This window comes from Protomyctophum bolini, assembly GCF_963924005.1.
Source record: "Protomyctophum bolini genome assembly, chromosome: 15".
NCBI classification, from domain to species: Eukaryota; Metazoa; Chordata; class Actinopteri; order Myctophiformes; family Myctophidae; genus Protomyctophum; species Protomyctophum bolini.
Window position 1 is genome coordinate 15,903,265 of NC_137876.1, and position 21,608 is coordinate 15,924,872.

General features: G+C 37.5%; 1 protein-coding gene across 4 annotated transcripts in view; it reads left to right on the forward strand.

The window, feature by feature from the left end:
- Positions 1-20,583, forward strand: part of LOC308329687 (CAP-Gly domain-containing linker protein 4) — a 164,250-nt gene extending 143,667 nt beyond the window's left edge. For 3 of the 4 annotated variants that reach the window (XM_080784181.1, XM_080784178.1, XM_080784180.1), the window contains 4 exons: positions 13,422-13,545; positions 16,045-16,112; positions 16,713-16,794; positions 18,132-20,583. In XM_080784181.1, coding sequence (XP_080640307.1) covers positions 13,422-13,545; positions 16,045-16,112; positions 16,713-16,794; positions 18,132-18,480 — 623 coding nt within the window. In that variant the 3' untranslated portion in view covers positions 18,481-20,583. The remainder of the gene's footprint in view (positions 1-13,421; positions 13,546-16,044; positions 16,113-16,712; positions 16,795-18,131) is intronic. The other variant, XM_080784179.1, reaches the window with a different exon arrangement.
- Positions 20,584-21,608: the final 1,025 nt, after the last annotated feature.

A 21,608-nucleotide genomic window follows, 5' to 3' on the forward strand; every position in this document is an offset into this window, starting at 1 on the left:
AATAACCAAAAGTGTAAAATAATGTTTTAGGAGCTGTTTCTCAACATCCAAAGTGTCAAATAATGGTTAGAAGCTGTTTTTCAACAACCAAAAGTGTCAAATAATGTTTTAGGAGCTGTTTCTCAATAACCAAAAGTGTAAAATAATGTTTTAGGAGCTGTTTCTCAACAACCAAAGTGTCAAATAATGGTTAGAAGCTGTTTTTCAACAACCAAAAGTGTCAAATAATGTTTTAGGAGCTGTTTCTCAATAACCAAAAGTGTAAAATAATGTTTTAGGAGCTGTTTCTCAACAACCAAAGTGTCAAATAATGGTTAGAAGCTGTTTTTCAACAACCAAAAGTGTCAAATAATGTTTTAGGAGCTGTTTCTCAACAACCAAAAGTGTAAAATAATGTTTTAGGAGCTGTTTCTCAACAACCAAAGTGTCAAATAATTGTTAGAAGCTGTTTTTCAACAACCAAAAGTGTCAAATAATGTTTTAGGAGCTGTTTCTCAACAACCAAAAGTGTAAAATAATGTTTTAGGAGCTGTTTCTCAACAACCAAAGTGTCAAATAATGGTTAGAAGCTGTTTTTCAACAACCAAAAGTGTCAAATAATGTTTTAGGAGCTGTTTCTCAATAACCAAAAGTGTAAAATAATGTTTTAGGAGCTGTTTCTCAACAACCAAAGTGTCAAATAATGGTTAGAAGCTGTTTTTCAACAACCAAAAGTGTCAAATAATGTTTTAGGAGCTGTTTCTCAACAACCAAAGTGTCAAATAATGGTTAGAAGCTGTTTTTCAACAACCAAAAGTGTCAAATAATGTTTTAGGAGCTGTTTCTCAACAACCAAAAGTGTAAAATAATGTTTTAGGAGCTGTTTCTCAACAACCAAAGTGTCAAATAATGGTTAGAAGCTGTTTTTCAACAACCAAAAGTGTCAAATAATGTTTTAGGACCTGTTTCTCAATAACCAAAAGTGTAAAATAATGTTTTAGGAGCTGTTTCTCAACAACCAAAGTGTCAAATAATGGTTAGAAGCTGTTTTTCAACAACCAAAAGTGTCAAATAATGTTCTAGGAGCTGTTTCTCAATAACCAAAAGTGTAAAATAATGTTTTAGGAGGTGTTTCTCAACAACCAAAGTGTCAAATAATGGTTAGAAGCTGTTTTTCAACAACCAAAAGTGTCAAATAATGTTTTAGGAGCTGTTTCTCAACAACCAAAAGTGTAAAATAATGTTTTAGGAGCTGTTTCTCAACAACCAAGGTGTCAAATAATGGTTAGAAGCTGTTTTTCAACAACCAAAAGTGTCAAATAATGTTTTAGGAGCTGTTTCTCAATAACCAAAAGTGTAAAATAATGTTTTAGGAGCTGTTTCTCAACAACCAAAGTGTCAAATAATGGTTAGAAGCTGTTTTTAAACAACCAAAAGTGTCAAATAATGTTTTAGGAGCTGTTTCTCAACAACCAAAAGTGTAGAATAATGTTTTAGGAGCTGTTTCTCAACAACCAAAGTGTCAAATAATGGTTAGAAGATGTTTTTCAACAACCAAAAGTGTCAAATAATGTTTTAGGAGCTGTTTCTCAACAACCAAAAGTGTAAAATAATGTTTTAGGAGCTGTTTCTCAACAACCAAAGTGTCAAATAATGGTTAGAAGCTGTTTTTCAACAACCAAAAGTGTCAAATAATGTTTTAGGAGCTGTTTCTCAATAACCAAAAGTGTAAAATAATGTTTTAGGAGCTGTTTCTCAACAACCAAAGTGTCAAATAATGGTTAGAAGCTGTTTTTCAACAACCAAAAGTGTCAAATACTGTTTTAGGAGCTGTTTCTCAATAACCAAAAGTGTAAAATAATGTTTTAGGAGCTGTTTCTCAACAACCAAAGTGTCAAATAATGGTTAGAAGCTGTTTTTCAACAACCAAAAGTGTCAAATAATGTTTTAGGAGCTGTTTCTCAACAACCAAAAGTGTAAAATAATGTTTTAGGAGCTGTTTCTCAACAACCAAAGTGTCAAATAATGGTTAGAAGCTGTTTTTCAACAACCAAAAGTGTCAAATAATGTTTTAGTAGCTGTTTCTGAACAACCAAAAGTGTAAAATAATGTTTTAGGAGCTGTTTCTCAACAACCAAAGTGTCAAATAATGGTTAGAAGCTGTTTTTCAACAACCAAAAGTGTCAAATAATGTTTTAGGAGCCGTTTCTCAATAACCAAAAGTGTAAAATAATGTTTTAGGAGCTGTTTCTCAACAACCAAAGTGTCAAATAATGGTTGGAAGCTGTTTTTCAACAACCAAAAGTGTCAAATAATGTTTTAGGAGCTGTTTCTCAAGAACCAAAAGTGTAAAATAATGTTTTAGGAGCTGTTTCTCAATAACCAAAAGTGTAAAATAATGTTTTAGGAGCTGTTTCTCAACAACCAAAGTGTCAAATAATGGTTAGAAGCTGTTTTTCAACAACCAAAAGTGTCAAATAATGTTTTAGGAGCTGTTTCTCAATAACCAAAAGTGTAAAATAATGTTTTAGGAGCTGTTTCTCAACAACCAAAGTGTCAAATAATGGTTAGAAGCTGTTTTTCAACAACCAAAAGTGTAAAATAATGTTTTAGGATCTGTTTCTCAACAACCAAAAGTGTAAAATAATGTTCTAGGAGCTGTTTCTCAACAACCAAAGTGTCAAATAATGGTTAGAAGCTGTTTTTCAACAACCAAAAGTGTCAAATAATGTTTTAGGAGCTGTTTCTCAACAACCAAAAGTGTAAAATAATGTTTTAGGAGCTGTTTCTCAACAACCAAAGTGTCAAATAATGGTTAGAAGCTGTTTTTCAACAACCAAAAGTGTCAAATAATGTTTTAGGAGCTGTTTCTCAACAACCAAAAGTGTAAAATAATGTTTTAGGAGCTGTTTCTCAACAACCAAAGTGTCAAATAATGGTTAGAAGCTGTTTTTCAACAACCAAAAGTGTCAAATAATGTTTTAGGGGCTGTTTCTCAATAACCAAAAGTGTAAAATAATGTTTTAGGAGCTGTTTCTCAACAACCAAAGTGTCAAATAATGGTTAGAAGCTGTTTCTCAATAACCAAAAGTGTATAAAAATGTTTGCCAAAATAATTTGCCTCCCAAAATAATTTGCCAAAATAATTTGCCTCCCATAATAATTTGCCAAAATAATTTGCCTCCCAAAATAATTTGCCTCCCAAAATAATTTGCCAAAATAATTTGTCTCCCAAAATAATTTGCCTCCCAAAATAATTTGCCTCCCAAAATAATTTGCCTCCCAAAATAATTTGCCTCCCAAAAAATTTGCCAAAATAATTTGCCTCCCAAAATAATTTGCCAAAATAATTTGCCTCCCAAAATAATTTGCCAAAATAATTTGCCTCCCAAAATAATTTGCCAAAATAATTTGCCTCCCAAAATAATTTGCCTCACAAAATAATTTGCCTCCCAAAATAATTTGCCTCACAAAATAATTTGCCAAAATAATTTGCCTCCCAAAATAATTTGCCAAAATAATTTGCCTCCCAAAATAATTTGCCAAAATAATTTGCCTCCCAAAATAATTTGCCTCCCAAAATAATTTGCCTCCCAAAATAATTTGCCTCGCAAAATAATTTGCCTCCCAAAATAATTTGCCTCCCAAAATAATTTGCCTCCCAAAATAATTTGCCAAAATAATTTGCCTCCCAAAATAATTTGCCAAAATAATTTGCCTCCCAAAATAATTTGCCTCCCAAAATAATTTGCCAAAATAATTTGCCTCCCAAAATAATTTGCCAAAATAATTTGCCTCCCAAAATAATTTGCCTCCCAAAATAATTTGCCTCCCAAAATAATTTGCCTCCCAAAATAATTTGCCTGCCAAAATAATTTGCCTCCCAAAATAATTTGCCAAAATAATTTGCCAAAATAATTTGCCTCCCAAAATAATTTGCCTCCCAAAATAATTTGCCTCCCAAAATAATTTGCCTCCCAAAATAATTTGCCTGCCAAAATAATTTGCCTCCCAAAATAATTTGCCAAAATAATTTGCCTCCCAAAATAATTTGCCAAAATAATTTGCCTCCCAAAATAATTTGCCTCCCAAAATAATTTGCCTCCCAAAATAATTTGCCTCCCAAAATAATTTGCCTCGCAAAATAATTTGCCTCCCAAAATAATTTGCCTCCCAAAATAATTTGCCTCCCAAAATAATTTGCCAAAATAATTTTCCTCCCAAAATAATTTGCCAAAATAATTTGCCTCCCAAAATAATTTGCCAAAATAATTTGCCTCCCAAAATAATTTGCCTCCCAAAATAATTTGCCAAAATAATTTGCCTCCCAAAATAATTTGCCAAAATAATTTGCCTCCCAAAATAATTTGCCAAAATAATTTGCCAAAATAATTTGCCTCCCAAAATAATTTGCCAAAATAATTTGCCTCCCAAAATAATTTGCCTCCCAAAATAATTTGCCTCCCAAAATAATTTGCCTGCCAAAATAATTTGCCTCCCAAAATAATTTGCCAAAATAATTTGCCTCCCAAAATAATTTGCCAAAATAATTTGCCTCCCAAAATAATTTGCCTCCCAAAATAATTTGCCAAAATAATTTGCCTCCCAAAATAATTTGCCAAAATAATTTGCCTCCCAAAATAATTTGCCTCCCAAAATAATTTACCTCCCAAAATAATTTGCCAAAATAATTTGCCTCCCAAAATAATTTGCCAAAATAATTTGCCTCCCAAAATAATTTGCCAAAATAATTTGCCTCCCAAAATAATTTGCCAAAATAATTTGCCTCCCAAAATAATTTGCCTCCCAAAATAATTTGCCTCCCAAAATAATTTGCCTGCCAAAATAATTTGCCTCCCAAAATAATTTGCCAAAATAATTTGCCTCCCAAAATAATTTGCCTCCCAAAATAATTTGCCAAAATAATTTGCCTCCCAAAATAATTTGCCTCCCAAAATAATTTGCCTCCCAAAATAATTTGCCTGCCAAAATAATTTGCCTCCCAAAATAATTTGCCAAAATAATTTGCCTCCCAAAATAATTTGCCTCCCAAAATAATTTGCCAAAATAATTTGCCTCCCAAAATAATTTGCCTCCCAAAATAATTTGCCTCCCAAAATAACCAGAACCAAAGTGTCAAATAATGGTTAGAAGCTGTTTTTTAACAACCAAAAGTGTCAAATAATGTTTTAGGAGCCGTTTCTCAATAACCAAAAGTGTAAAATAATGTTTTAGGAGCTGTTTCTCAACAACCAAAGTGTCAAATAATGGTTAGAAGCCGTTTTTCAACAACCAAAAGTGTCAAATAATGTTTTAGGAGCTGTTTCTCAATAACCAAAAGTGTAAAATAATGTTTTAGGAGCTGTTTCTCAACAACCAAAGTGTCAAATAATGGTTAGAAGCTGTTTTTCAACAACCAAAAGTGTCAAATAATGGTTAGAAGCTTTTTTTCAACAACCAAAAGTGTCAAATAATGTTTTAGTAGCTGTTTCTGAACAACCAAAAGTGTAAAATAATGTTTTAGGAGCTGTTTCTCAACAACCAAAGTGTCAAATAATGGTTAGAAGCTGTTTTTCAACAACCAAAAGTGTCAAATAATGTTTTAGGAGCCGTTTCTCAATAACCAAAAGTGTAAAATAATGTTTTAGGAGCTGTTTCTCAACAACCAAAGTGTCAAATAATGGTTGGAAGCTGTTTTTCAACAACCAAAAGTGTCAAATAATGTTTTAGGAGCTGTTTCTCAATAACCAAAAGTGTAAAATAATGTTTTAGGAGCTGTTTCTCAATAACCAAAATGGTAAAATAATGTTTTAGGAGCTGTTTCTCAACAACCAAAGTGTCAAATAATGGTTAGAAGCTGTTTTTCAACAACCAAAAGTGTCAAATAATGTTTTAGGATCTGTTTCTCAACAACCAAAAGTGTAAAATAATGTTCTAGGAGCTGTTTCTCAACAACCAAAGTGTCAAATAATGGTTAGAAGCTGTTTTTCAACAACCAAAAGTGTCAAATAATGTTTTAGGAGCTGTTTCTCAATAACCAAAAGTGTAAAATAATGTTTTAGGAGCTGTTTCTCAACATCCAAAGTGTCAAATAATGGTTAGAAGCTGTTTTTCAACAACCAAAAGTGTCAAATAATGTTTTAGGAGCTGTTTCTCAATAACCAAAAGTGTAAAATAATGTTTTAGGAGCTGTTTCTCAACAACCAAAGTGTCAAATAATGGTTAGAAGCTGTTTTTCAACAACCAAAAGTGTCAAATAATGTTTTAGGAGCTGTTTCTCAATAACCAAAAGTGTAAAATAATGTTTTAGGAGCTGTTTCTCAACAACCAAAGTGTCAAATAATGGTTAGAAGCTGTTTTTCAACAACCAAAAGTGTCAAATAATGTTTTAGGAGCTGTTTCTCAACAACCAAAAGTGTAAAATAATGTTTTAGGAGCTGTTTCTCAACAACCAAAGTGTCAAATAATTGTTAGAAGCTGTTTTTCAACAACCAAAAGTGTCAAATAATGTTTTAGGAGCTGTTTCTCAACAACCAAAAGTGTAAAATAATGTTTTAGGAGCTGTTTCTCAACAACCAAAGTGTCAAATAATGGTTAGAAGCTGTTTTTCAACAACCAAAAGTGTCAAATAATGTTTTAGGAGCTGTTTCTCAATAACCAAAAGTGTAAAATAATGTTTTAGGAGCTGTTTCTCAACAACCAAAGTGTCAAATAATGGTTAGAAGCTGTTTTTCAACAACCAAAAGTGTCAAATAATGTTTTAGGAGCTGTTTCTCAACAACCAAAGTGTCAAATAATGGTTAGAAGCTGTTTTTCAACAACCAAAAGTGTCAAATAATGTTTTAGGAGCTGTTTCTCAACAACCAAAAGTGTAAAATAATGTTTTAGGAGCTGTTTCTCAACAACCAAAGTGTCAAATAATGGTTAGAAGCTGTTTTTCAACAACCAAAAGTGTCAAATAATGTTTTAGGACCTGTTTCTCAATAACCAAAAGTGTAAAATAATGTTTTAGGAGCTGTTTCTCAACAACCAAAGTGTCAAATAATGGTTAGAAGCTGTTTTTCAACAACCAAAAGTGTCAAATAATGTTCTAGGAGCTGTTTCTCAATAACCAAAAGTGTAAAATAATGTTTTAGGAGGTGTTTCTCAACAACCAAAGTGTCAAATAATGGTTAGAAGCTGTTTTTCAACAACCAAAAGTGTCAAATAATGTTTTAGGAGCTGTTTCTCAACAACCAAAAGTGTAAAATAATGTTTTAGGAGCTGTTTCTCAACAACCAAGGTGTCAAATAATGGTTAGAAGCTGTTTTTCAACAACCAAAAGTGTCAAATAATGTTTTAGGAGCTGTTTCTCAATAACCAAAAGTGTAAAATAATGTTTTAGGAGCTGTTTCTCAACAACCAAAGTGTCAAATAATGGTTAGAAGCTGTTTTTAAACAACCAAAAGTGTCAAATAATGTTTTAGGAGCTGTTTCTCAACAACCAAAAGTGTAGAATAATGTTTTAGGAGCTGTTTCTCAACAACCAAAGTGTCAAATAATGGTTAGAAGATGTTTTTCAACAACCAAAAGTGTCAAATAATGTTTTAGGAGCTGTTTCTCAACAACCAAAAGTGTAAAATAATGTTTTAGGAGCTGTTTCTCAACAACCAAAGTGTCAAATAATGGTTAGAAGCTGTTTTTCAACAACCAAAAGTGTCAAATAATGTTTTAGGAGCTGTTTCTCAATAACCAAAAGTGTAAAATAATGTTTTAGGAGCTGTTTCTCAACAACCAAAGTGTCAAATAATGGTTAGAAGCTGTTTTTCAACAACCAAAAGTGTCAAATACTGTTTTAGGAGCTGTTTCTCAATAACCAAAAGTGTAAAATAATGTTTTAGGAGCTGTTTCTCAACAACCAAAGTGTCAAATAATGGTTAGAAGCTGTTTTTCAACAACCAAAAGTGTCAAATAATGTTTTAGGAGCTGTTTCTCAACAACCAAAAGTGTAAAATAATGTTTTAGGAGCTGTTTCTCAACAACCAAAGTGTCAAATAATGGTTAGAAGCTGTTTTTCAACAACCAAAAGTGTCAAATAATGTTTTAGTAGCTGTTTCTGAACAACCAAAAGTGTAAAATAATGTTTTAGGAGCTGTTTCTCAACAACCAAAGTGTCAAATAATGGTTAGAAGCTGTTTTTCAACAACCAAAAGTGTCAAATAATGTTTTAGGAGCCGTTTCTCAATAACCAAAAGTGTAAAATAATGTTTTAGGAGCTGTTTCTCAACAACCAAAGTGTCAAATAATGGTTGGAAGCTGTTTTTCAACAACCAAAAGTGTCAAATAATGTTTTAGGAGCTGTTTCTCAAGAACCAAAAGTGTAAAATAATGTTTTAGGAGCTGTTTCTCAATAACCAAAAGTGTAAAATAATGTTTTAGGAGCTGTTTCTCAACAACCAAAGTGTCAAATAATGGTTAGAAGCTGTTTTTCAACAACCAAAAGTGTCAAATAATGTTTTAGGAGCTGTTTCTCAATAACCAAAAGTGTAAAATAATGTTTTAGGAGCTGTTTCTCAACAACCAAAGTGTCAAATAATGGTTAGAAGCTGTTTTTCAACAACCAAAAGTGTAAAATAATGTTTTAGGATCTGTTTCTCAACAACCAAAAGTGTAAAATAATGTTCTAGGAGCTGTTTCTCAACAACCAAAGTGTCAAATAATGGTTAGAAGCTGTTTTTCAACAACCAAAAGTGTCAAATAATGTTTTAGGAGCTGTTTCTCAACAACCAAAAGTGTAAAATAATGTTTTAGGAGCTGTTTCTCAACAACCAAAGTGTCAAATAATGGTTAGAAGCTGTTTTTCAACAACCAAAAGTGTCAAATAATGTTTTAGGAGCTGTTTCTCAACAACCAAAAGTGTAAAATAATGTTTTAGGAGCTGTTTCTCAACAACCAAAGTGTCAAATAATGGTTAGAAGCTGTTTTTCAACAACCAAAAGTGTCAAATAATGTTTTAGGGGCTGTTTCTCAATAACCAAAAGTGTAAAATAATGTTTTAGGAGCTGTTTCTCAACAACCAAAGTGTCAAATAATGGTTAGAAGCTGTTTCTCAATAACCAAAAGTGTATAAAAATGTTTGCCAAAATAATTTGCCTCCCAAAATAATTTGCCAAAATAATTTGCCTCCCATAATAATTTGCCAAAATAATTTGCCTCCCAAAATAATTTGCCTCCCAAAATAATTTGCCAAAATAATTTGTCTCCCAAAATAATTTGCCTCCCAAAATAATTTGCCTCCCAAAATAATTTGCCTCCCAAAATAATTTGCCTCCCAAAAAATTTGCCAAAATAATTTGCCTCCCAAAATAATTTGCCAAAATAATTTGCCTCCCAAAATAATTTGCCAAAATAATTTGCCTCCCAAAATAATTTGCCAAAATAATTTGCCTCCCAAAATAATTTGCCTCACAAAATAATTTGCCTCCCAAAATAATTTGCCTCCCAAAATAATTTGCCAAAATAATTTGCCTCCCAAAATAATTTGCCAAAATAATTTGCCTCCCAAAATAATTTGCCAAAATAATTTGCCTCCCAAAATAATTTGCCTCCCAAAATAATTTGCCTCCCAAAATAATTTGCCTCCCAAAATAATTTGCCTCGCAAAATAATTTGCCTCCCAAAATAATTTGCCTCCCAAAATAATTTGCCTCCCAAAATAATTTGCCAAAATAATTTGCCTCCCAAAATAATTTGCCAAAATAATTTGCCTCCCAAAATAATTTGCCTCCCAAAATAATTTGCCAAAATAATTTGCCTCCCAAAATAATTTGCCAAAATAATTTGCCTCCCAAAATAATTTGCCTCCCAAAATAATTTGCCTCCCAAAATAATTTGCCTCCCAAAATAATTTGCCTGCCAAAATAATTTGCCTCCCAAAATAATTTGCCAAAATAATTTGCCTCCCAAAATAATTTGCCTCCCAAAATAATTTGCCAAAATAATTTGCCTCCCAAAATAATTTGCCAAAATAATTTGCCTCCCAAAATAATTTGCCAAAATAATTTGCCTCCCAAAATAATTTGCCTCCCAAAATAATTTACCTGCCAAAATAATTTGCCTCCCAAAATAATTTGCCAAAATAATTTGCCTCCCAAAATAATTTGCCAAAATAATTTGCCTCCCAAAATAATTTGCCTCCCAAAATAATTTGCCTCCCAAAATAATTTGCCAAAATAATTTGCCTCCCAAAATAATTTGCCTCCCAAAATAACCAGAACCAAAGTGTCAAATAATGGTTAGAAGCTGTTTTTCAACAACCAAAAGTGTCAAATAATGTTTTAGGAGCTGTTTCTCAACAACCAAAAGTGTAAAATAATGTTTTAGGAGCTGTTTCTCAACAACCAAAGTGTCAAATAATGGTTAGAAGCTGTTTTTCAACAACCAAAAGTGTCAAATAATGTTTTAGGAGCTGTTTCTCAACAACCAAAAGTGTAAAATAATGTTTTAGGAGCTGTTTCTCAACAACCAAAGTGTCAAATAATGGTTAGAAGCTGTTTTTCAACAACCAAAAGTGTCAAATAATGTTTTAGGAGCTGTTTCTCAACAACCAAAAGTGTAAAATAATGTTTTAGGAGCTGTTTCTCAACAACCAAAGTGTCAAATAATGGTTAGAAGCTGTTTTTCAACAACCAAAAGTGTCAAATAATGTTTTAGGAGCTGTTTCTCAACAACCAAAAGTGTCAAATAATGTTTTAGGAGCTGTTTCTCAACAACCAAAGTGTCAAATAATGGTTAGAAGCTGTTTTTCAACAACCAAAAGTGTCAAATAATGTTTTAGGAGCTGTTTCTCAACAACCAAAGTGTCAAATAATGGTTAGAAGCTGTTTCTCAATAACCAAAAGTGTATAAAAATGTTTGCCAAAATAATTTGCCTCCCAAAATAATTTGCCAAAATAATTTGCCTCCCAAAATAATTTGCCTCCCAAAATAATTTGCCAAAATAATTTGCCTCCCAAAATAATTTGCCTCCCAAAATAACCAGAACCAAAGTGTCAAATAATGGTTAGAAGCTGTTTTTCAACAACCAAAAGTGTCAAATAATGTTTTAGGAGCTGTTTCTCAACAACCAAAAGTGTAAAATAATGTTTTAGGAGCTGTTTCTCAACAACCAAAGTGTCAAATAATGGTTAGAAGCTGTTTTTCAACAACCAAAAGTGTCAAATAATGTTTTAGGAGCTGTTTCTCAACAACCAAAAGTGTAAAATAATGTTTTAGGAGCTGTTTCTCAACAACCAAAGTGTCAAATAATGGTTAGAAGCTGTTTTTCAACAACCAAAAGTGTCAAATAATGTTTTAGGAGCTGTTTCTCAACAACCAAAAGTGTAAAATAATGTTTTAGGAGCTGTTTCTCAACAACCAAAGTGTCAAATAATGGTTAGAAGCTGTTTTTCAACAACCAAAAGTGTCAAATAATGTTTTAGGAGCTGTTTCTCAACAACCAAAAGTGTCAAATAATGTTTTAGGAGCTGTTTCTCAACAACCAAAGTGTCAAATAATGGTTAGAAGCTGTTTTTCAACAACCAAAAGTGTCAAATAATGTTTTAGGAGCTGTTTCTCAATAACCAAAAGTGTAAAATAATGTTTTAGGAGCTGTTTCTCAACAACCAAAGTGTCAAATAATGGTTAGAAGCTGTTTTTCAACAACCAAAAGTGTCAAATAATGTTTTAGGAGCTGTTTCTCAACAACCAAAAGTGTCAAATAATGGTTAGAAGCTGTTTTTCAACAACCAAAAGTGTCAAATAATGTTTTAGGAGCTGTTTCTCAACAACCAAAGTCAAATAATGTTTTAGGAGCTGTTTCTCAACAACCAAAAGTGTCAACCAGCTGTCTGTGTGTGGTGGAAAGACGCTTAAGAGCACCAGGCTTTTGTCTTTTTCACCCCATTTTCCTCCCCAATTAAGTAGTTATGCCACATTTCTGTGTTGTCAGTGTCACTGCTGTTGTATCCTACTTGCTCACCTGCTAGTGAGGAGCCTTAAACCGGGAGGACGTAGAGCCTTCATACCACTGCTGCCCAACACTCCCTCCTGACAAATCACCTTCCCTACCCGGAACACAGGCCAATTGTTTGTATAAGTGGATTTGAACCCTCACCAGACAGGTTATACGTATATAATAGTGATTTCTAGAGACTGAACTGGTCTAGCCGTAATCCCTGCACAGTTAGTCAGTCGAGGATTAGGCTTCACATTGTCATGAACATTTTTCACCACTAAAGGCAGCGATGCCATCACAGATAAGGGCCTGTATTGTCTGGTCTCTCCTCTATACTAGGGGTCCTCAACGTTTTTGGCCGGGGACCCCCGGAAATGCTTTAACAATGTCTCAGGACCCCCGCCACCCACAGGTTGAGAACCCCTGCTCTATACAGTGTGTGGGTGGGTGTGGTGTTCCCCAATCTGGGAACCCATTGGCAAAACAAAGGAAAAACAGCGCCACGTGAGTCAACAGTCTGTCTTGAGATACTACTGTAGGTGTTCCCGGATGCAGTCATTTACTTTGCAAACTAAAATCATTTTTAGGAATCAGAGAAAAACTCATTTCTATGTTGTGCTGTATTTTAATGCTAGTGTTACAGCTCTGCACAAAAAAGGCATTATCTGAAGAAGGGTTGGATTTCTGTGTAGAATAATTGATATGCTGCTAAGGCTTCAACCATGCAGATTCTCATGGGCAAGCTCACCCCCCACCTCCCAGCCCTAAATCACATTTGATGAATATTAAAGGATTCATTACATTCTTCGCTGTGGCCTTTCGTGGGCAACATTGCATGCTCCAAATCACAAACCATTACAGTTAGTTGCATTTTTTATTAATTTTTTCAACACAACTCATATGAGAATGTGGGCAGACAGAAGCCATACAGTACAATTGAGGGTACAGTATATCCATTAATGTAGTCCGTGGAAGTGATCAGGTATGATTCACCACTAAAGATTACTGTCGTTCTTATAGTTCCTATTGACGGTCTAATTTAAACCAGTGCTCAAACGCTGCGCATCACTCCAGCTACTGCGCAGCGAACACCAATGCTCTTTAGATGAAGCGGTTCCTTTCCTCTGTCATGTTTGTGTGTTCAAGGTGTGAACGGTGCACTGTAAAATGCCCCTTTTGCTTTTGTCAGCAACCGCCGCATTATCTCTCTATAGTCTATACTGTCTCATCTCAGAGGAATACACCGTACCTCGTTGAAGAAGAAAGACCCTTACAAGTCACTTTGTTCTTCGGAGCAGAGTCTTGTGTCATTCTAAAGGGCAACTCAAAGACTCAAAGGGAACAATGGTGTTGTATTTAAAGAATATGTGGTGGGGGCTGCAGACTCTAATGATACCTGCTGGCTCTTAGCTCTGTCTGGCAGCTTGTCTGCTCTACTTCAGGTCTGTCTGTCTGTCTGTCTGTCCAGGTTTCTGGTTGGGTATCGAGCTGGACAAGCCCAGCGGTAAGAACGACGGCTCGGTTGGAGGGGTGAGATACTTCAGCTGTCCGGCCAAGCACGGCGTCTTTGCCCCCCCGTCACGCGTTGAGAGGTGAGTGCTTGATTGATTGGTACTTTATTTAATTTTTAAGGTCAGCCATTCTTTTAGGTTAGTTTTGAGTTTGGGCAGGCACGAACCTTAACATATTTTTGGGTAGGTCTTTCCACATTTTGGGGTTAGCTTAGTAGAATGCATTTTATTCCCCATGCATGAGCCGGATTTTGGGGGAACAGAGGAGCTCCTTCCTGTATTATGCCCATGGGCATCTCTCACATTTGCACGCTTGTGCCGTAGAGACGCCCCAGCTTGATGAGTTTTGTTTGCCATTAGTGTGGCAGCTGCTAGCGTTGACGTGCCTCAAACTGACCAAAAAAGATCTTGACGAACAAACTCAAATCTCATGTTCAAAGCATGCTTGAGAAGCAGGGTTGTTGTTGTTATTCATCGAGGTGCCCCATCTGGAGAACGTGGCTGGAGGTGATGTTTGGGTTTGGCGTCATCAATACATGTGATGGCATGGCACTAATGAGTGTCGTTGACAGTGTCATTTGTGGGAGCGGTGACATGTTTGCCCTCTGTGCTGCAAATAGTATGTCTGTGCTGGTGACTAACGAGACTCAGGGTTGTCAAACGTTGGGCCTGAGGCCCCTTTCCTTCCCAGCATGCACTGATTTACCTTGGCGCCCATGAACCCTTTTAACACCTGAGGCCAATTCTACAAGTGCCTTCTAAATCGGTAGTTCTCACACTCAAGATTATTCTAAACTTTTCAAAAATATCACTGCAGATGTACAAGCACTGTGTGTCCTTGCCCTCTTTTCACTTATCTGGTGCAAAAGTTTGAACGCGTGGCAGCCGTTGTTGACCTATAAAAACAGCGCATGAAACAAAGGCAAATTCCACCAGAATTATTATTCCTCCAGATTAGTGTGGGTTTCGCTCACTCCACTATTATTCCAAAGTTGTTGACTCGACAGCAAGCGCAGAGCACCATCCTGGCTCGAGCTATATTTGGAAGTCTCTTAATACTTGGGAAAAAGTATTGTCTGACACTCACATTCACCTAAAGGTGTGAGGAGGGGTGGTGGTGGGGCATCTTGATGTATTGCTGTTCCGCATTCTGCCTGCAAGTGAAACCTTTAGCTCTTATATGTTAGGGCGGCTGTGGCTCAGGAGGTAGAGCAGGTAGTCCAATGATCACTGGCTCGGCGGTTCGAATCCCGGCTCCTCCTGTCCACATGTCGAAGTGTCCTTGGGCAAGACACTGAACCCTACATTGCCTCCAATGAGTTGGTTGGTGTGTGAATGTGGGAAGTGAGGACGCTGGCGTCGACTGTTCGCCGCTTCAACTCTCAATGTATGAATGAATGAACCATTGTAAAGCGCTTTGAGCACTTGGAAAAGCGCTATAAAAATGTGTGTGAGCGAACGTATGAAGGAATCACAGTCCCTAGCGTAAAAAAAGCTGGTGTGAAAGGTGTTCCATCAAAGCGCTATATGCTTGCTACAACCTTTATTTGTAGTGGCGTCTTTTTTGCCTCCCTTGATTTAGACCACACACTTGTCACGAGTATGTTTTGTCTTAAGTCACATTCCCTGGCTTATCTTTTTTTATTACCTTTTCTTCTTTCAATCCAAACCTTACCTGTTCCCTGAGATAAAAGCCGGACGGCACTCGGTTTCCCTCATTGGTGTCCCCTCCTTGTTTTTCTAATTAACCCAGGGGGCACTCTGTGCGCTCAGCCAGGCATGTGCCCTCCCGTTGAATGGAGTCTTTCCCATTCTCAGCACCCAGCCAGTCTTCTCTCTCTGCTTCGCTCTTCTCCTGCTGTCAGCAGCTATCAGGACCCATTAGGAAAACAAACAGCAAGTCCTTGTGCTTTTTCTTCCCCTACCCCACACTCGTATTATTTTTTTCTTCTTTTCGTTTCTCTCCCGCATTTTGCACACCTTGGCAAACAAGATAAGACCCTGCAGACTCACACATACAGTATACACACACACACACATGCCCCCCCCCCCCCCCCCCCCCTTTTCCTCTCATTTCTCTATATTGCCTGTCTGCCTCGTAATGGCTTTCAGGGCTCAGCCATTATCACAGGTACATAGCGGCTTAAAGAAACACTAAGCCGGGCACGTACTCTGATGTTGGCAAGCAAAATGGAGGATTTTCTCCCCTCATGCTGTTGCACTCATTGTCAGACAAGAGAACATCCTAAGCGGAAAGGCCAGGACACTTCCCATGAATGTTACACAAATCCGCCAAAGGATCTGAAAACAAACTGAGATGGATTTAAAGCTATACTGGGGGGTGGGGCCAATTAAGAAGTGCAGGAATTACTAAAGACTAAAGTGAGGGAAGTTACTCAGTAAGGCTTTTAAGTTATCATCTATGAATTTAATTGATCATTCTCTGGGTACCTTTTTGTTGTTGTTGGATGGAACCCCTTACCAAAGTTAGTAGAGTTAACTTCTGACCTCAAATAAGAAGTGTAGCACAATACTGCCATGTTTATTTTAAGATATAACTTTTATTTTGTTTGTTCATAGGATCCACGGGTCGGTGGATTGCCTGTCGGAGCTCTCGTCATCTCGGCTCAATCGTTCCTTTAGTAGTGGTAAGCTGTGTTTTACTTGCACTCATTGATACATCAGATAAATCTGTTAAACTCTGGGAAACCAGTATGTGTGGGGAGAATTCGAATGAGGAGCGAACCAGGTGGGCTGTTTCGCCGTGCCAAACAGGAAGAGGAACCTTCCCGTTTAGTACAGGTTCCCGTGCCCCGGACAAAAAAAAGAAAAACCATTACGGCGATAATGGGCCCCTAATCACCACCCCGGCCTCGAGGGGCCTAGTCTCAAAGAGACCAGTCTCAAAGAGACTAGGCTCATGAATAGCAGATATACAAGCATAGCTTGTAGGTCTGCTATTTTTGAAAAATCGACTGACATAGAAACATAGCTTTTTCAGAAAACTGTCAGGATGTAGAAGATATTTTTAGAATCTGATCTCAGGTCAGAATGTTTTAAGGGGCGCTAGCCCCTTCTATAAACAGCTTTTGTCCCCACATGTCTCAAGATTTGCCATTAACAATGAAAGGGGAATTCCGGTCAAATGTCCGCTAAATCTTGTATATATATATATTTCTTTTAGCAGACAGTTTGAGGTTTAGTCCGAAACGCTTTTTAAAGACATTTGATTGACATGCATGACGCAGGGGGGACCATCCGTCGCAGTTTCAGCACGTCGTCTGCGATCGCCGTCCCAAAGGAGACGAGCAGGAAGAGCCCCATTAGCAGGTGCGTCTCTCTCTCTCTCTCTCTCTCTCTCTCTCTCTCTCTCTCCCTGTCCCCTGCTGCATTTTCCCACACAGTCCTCTTTTCTTCGCTCTCACACTCCTTTTCATTGTCCCCTTAATAGAGGGAAAAATCGATGCTGATAAGGACCAGTGGTATTAGTCAGCAAAAGTCTGCTTTAGTTCTACAAATTGGTTCTCAGAAGTCGTGTCCACACTGGTACACAGACCAGAAAAGAGAACACAACAGGAGAGGGGCACAGCGGCCCGACATTAACACTAGTGGCAGTACAGCAGCCTGACCTTCAGAACACAATATGAGACATACTGTATGTAATGTCAGTCCTGAACTGACACCACTGGCTGGTTACTGAAAGCGAGATCTAGTTTAGACGTGTATAATAATAATAATAATAAAAACAAAGAACTGATGTCCAAACGTATATGACTTCGTTTTGAATTAAGTGGTATTTTTTAAGACAAATTCAACAGCCTTTGTTCTAAAGATTCTATACAGTCAACAAACTGTTGCCTCTTTCATTTCAGTAGCACCTGTGCCTTGTTGCTCACTTCCTCATATAGAAAGGGCGTTGGCCTTGACCTTGACCGTGACTGTGACGTCAATTATATAAATAAAAAACGAAATGGCTCTTACACTGTAGATCTATATTAACATTTATAGCAGCCAGCAGTAGTTAGCACATCACCAGAATACAATCTGCTGTTTCACGTTTACGACGATGTATTCCTTCTCCTCCTCCTCCTCCGACAACAACTCATGCAAATAACAACCCGCACTGACCGGAGACGGAGAGATTCATGCGTCCCGCGCATAAAGCTAAACCAGAAACAGGACAGTGACAGTCATTGCGTCAGCAAGGAGGTGGGGGGGATATAGTTTGCGCGCTTATATCTGTTACTTTTCTGACACAACGCAGTTCAGCTTCAGCCAGTTAATAGTGGGACACCGCTGAGAGACACTCACAGCTGCAGTTATGTTCTTCATTAAGGGTGCATTCTGAATGCAATGCAAACTAATAGGCGAGTGCGCTCTGGTGGCCTATGCAAAGGGAAATAATTACTTCTGTCCGTGACAATAACCAATCCTACAGTTTGAATGCTGTACACATTTCATTTTTATTTTCTTTCGACTTTCAACTTTGAATCGACTTGTGTTAATGAAATCGATGCATCAATTGTTTAATAAGTGCCCTAGTATGGGGTCTACACGTATATGATGTTCTTTGCACTTTGGGACAATTTATTTTTCTATTAAAATATATATATATATATATTATTTTCTGATCGACCACCCTCCCCCGATTCATGTCACCTCAACAGGAGCCGCTCCACCCCCCACCAGCGTTGGAGCACACTCAGCACCGGCGCCACCACCCCGCCGCCGCCGTCCGGCCCGGACGGCCGGACACTCCAGCTCCGCGCGGGCATGCAGGTTCTGCTGAGCAGCGCCAACGAGATGGCGCTGATCCGCTATCTGGGCACGGCCCACTTCGCCCCGGGCCTGTGGCTGGGCCTGGAGCTCCGTGGCGGCGGCAAGGGCAAGAACGATGGCTCCGTGGGCGGCCGCCGCTACTTCACTTGCCGCCCGGGCCACGGCGTGCTGGTGCGGCCCAGCCGCGTCACCTACCGCGGCATCAGCGGCGCCCGCCTGGTCAACGAAAACGGCTGACGGGAAGGACCCGAACCGGAGGGGAGGGGGAGGGGAGGGAAGAGGAAGAGGGTTTTTTGGGTAGGGGATGCACTGATAATGCACATAGCAGTTGGCGGTTCTCGGTCAACTTCGGTATCGGGGAAAATAAACCGTTTATTAATTAATCGTTTTTGTTATAATGAACATTTATTTGTTTCCCTGGCACAAAAGAGGGAAATAATATAAAAAACGACTAAATAAACAAATGTCGATAGAAGCTATCGGCTAAATTTGTATTTATCGGTATCGATGCAGAACTTCCATATTGCTGCATCCCTAGTTTGGAGTGGTGTAGGCATCTTTGCACAGAACAGCACATCAGAGGAAAGTCTGTCCTCTCATTTGATCTACTACTCTAACTGCACTACCTAATTAGTTTGTCTTCTACACTGGTGGATGTTTTGGGCTAATTATTATTCTATCAATTTGTTTTGTTTGTTTCTTTATTTCTGTTGGTTTTGTCTCTTTTATTTAGTCATTTGTTGAGTTTTCTTAGTCTTTTTTTTCCCAGTGCTCCTTCCAAAAACTGGGGCGGGTTGCAGTAATATTGCACAGTAAAGGTTTGAGCTGACACTACTAGGTTTGTACTTGAAGAAACTAGAAAGCAAAGGAAGCACTTAATATAAAAAAAACTAAAAAAACCATGGGTGAGCATAGACTAAAAAGTTTAGTTTGGCAGGGTTGAAAAATAAGTCTTTATAAGACATTAATAAGACACTGAAATCACTGCAAGTCAGTGCAATCTGATTGCATTGGTGGGCAATGACAAAGTGTGCAGTTAGGCCAGATGTGTGTGCACATTAGAAAAGTATTTCAATACATGGAGCAAATGTTATTCAATAGATATTTATCAGCTAAGTTTGGCAGGGAACTAACTCAAACTAATAAATATTACCTAGAAAAGGTGCATAGAAATATGCAGCACTTTGGAATGAATAACAATGAGGGAATTATTATTATTATTATGAGAAGTTATGATGTGGTGTGCTTCCATTCTATTGTGCTCTCCGGTTAATGACTGGTAAGGAGTTACATTATGGTGGTGCTAAATCACTTATTGTGATATTGTCAGTGATTTATTTTGGTGACAATTGTATTGGTGCCTCTGCACAAGCCATTTTCAAATGGGGATTAAGTGTTCATCCAGACATTTTTTTTGGAAAAGTGCTTCTCAAAGTGGCGTCCAGGGTTTCTAAATGGGACCGGCTGTAACTGAGAGTGCAAATGGACAAAAGGACCCATTTGGTTCCTTTTGTACTCTTTGAGTTATGGGGTGGGGGCCTTGAAATTAAAATGTTTGAGAACCAATGGATTCGACCCATTGCGGCCAGAGAAATGAGCCATCGATTTTGTGCGGAAAAACAGAAGCATTCTGCTCGGTAAAACATTTGTGTACCACCCAATTAGGCGGGGAGGCACACAACAGTAGCCCGTAGGACGCCGGAGCAGGATGTCCATCTCTCTCTCTCTCTCTCTCTCTCGCTCGCTCTCTCTCTCTCTCTCTCTCTCTCTCTCTCTCTCTCTCATTGATCCATCTGTCAGCTCAAGTCTGCTCAGGCCTCGGGAGTGATTGAAAAAAGCACTGGCACTCACAACCCCAAGGTTGTCTGAAACATCCTGTTGCCAGGCTTCAAGAAATGAAAGCGGAGTGGTTCTTTGGGAACGGGCCCGGGTTGACGAGTTGAATCTCTCGTTGCTAATTTCGAAAGGTTTTCATCAATAGTGTCTTCCCCTTGACAGGCACTCACTTGATGGTCATTTGCACCAAGGCCATTTTGGTGATCATTTTTTTGTGTGAGTCATTTCTGTGTCTCTTCCTCCATGTCATCTGCCATACGTTTACTTGCCTTTGAAGCTATGGCTGAAAGCCAAGAGTCGTCGGAGAGTATTCTTGAAATTGCACTGATTGGTATGAAAGACGTGTGTGGGTAATATAACGGATTGTGTCAATTCCTGAATTTGTTCTTGGCGCGTTCTTTGGAGCTGCAAGTGTGATTTTAGTGCAAGGGTCTCATATTGATGCGTTTGTCTCACGGTGCAAAAACGTTATTTGTAAACTATTGAAATAAAGATTCTATTCTAATTTCACCCCTACTCTTTGACTTGTTTTTTTCGTTTTGTTTCAAGCCTTCATCGACTGTGGGTGTGCTGCTGTGACATAAATGTGACTATCCTCGTTTCTCATCATTTTGGACCATGGGCTATAGCCCATATCGTACGGCATACTATAGCACACCATTTTTCATCATTTTCTGAGGAATTGAAAAAAACGATGGGTTATAGCCCATGTTTTTTTTTATTTTGAAAAAAAAAGTTATCCTCGTTTCACATCATTTTGGACCATGGGCTATAGCCCATATCGTACGGCATACTATAGCGCGCCGTTTTTCATCATTTTTGAGGATTTGAAAAAAATGACGAAATGACAAAAACGATGGGTTATAGCCCATGTTTTTTGAAATTTTGAAAAAAAAGTTAGCCTCGTTTCTCATCATTTTGGACCATGGGCTATAGCCCATATCGTACGGCATACTATAGCGCGCCATTTTTCATCATTTTTGAGGATTTGAAAAAAATGACGAAATGACAAAAACGATGGGTTATAGCCCATGTTTTTGAAATTTTGAAAAAAAAAGTTATCCTCGTTTCTCATCATTTTGGACCATGGGCTATAGCCCATATCGTACGGCATACTATAGCGCGCCGTTTTTCATCATTTTAGAGGATTTGAAAAAAATGACGAAATGACAAAAACGATGGGTTATAGCCCATGTTTTTGAAATTTTGAAAAAAAAAGTTAGCCTCGTTTCTCATCATTTTGGACCATGGGCTATAGCCCATATCGTACGGCATACTATAGCGCGCCGTTTTTCATCATTTTTGAGGATTTGAAAAAAATTGACGAAATGACAAAAACGATGGGTTATAGCCCATGTTTTTGAAATTTTGAAAAAAAAAGTTAGCCTCGTTTCTCATCATTTTGGACCATGGGCTATAGCCCATATCGTACGGCATACTATAGCGCGCCGTTTTTCATCATTTTTGAGGATTTGAAAAAAATGACAAAATGACTAAAACGATGGGTTATAGCCCATGTTTTTTTTTAT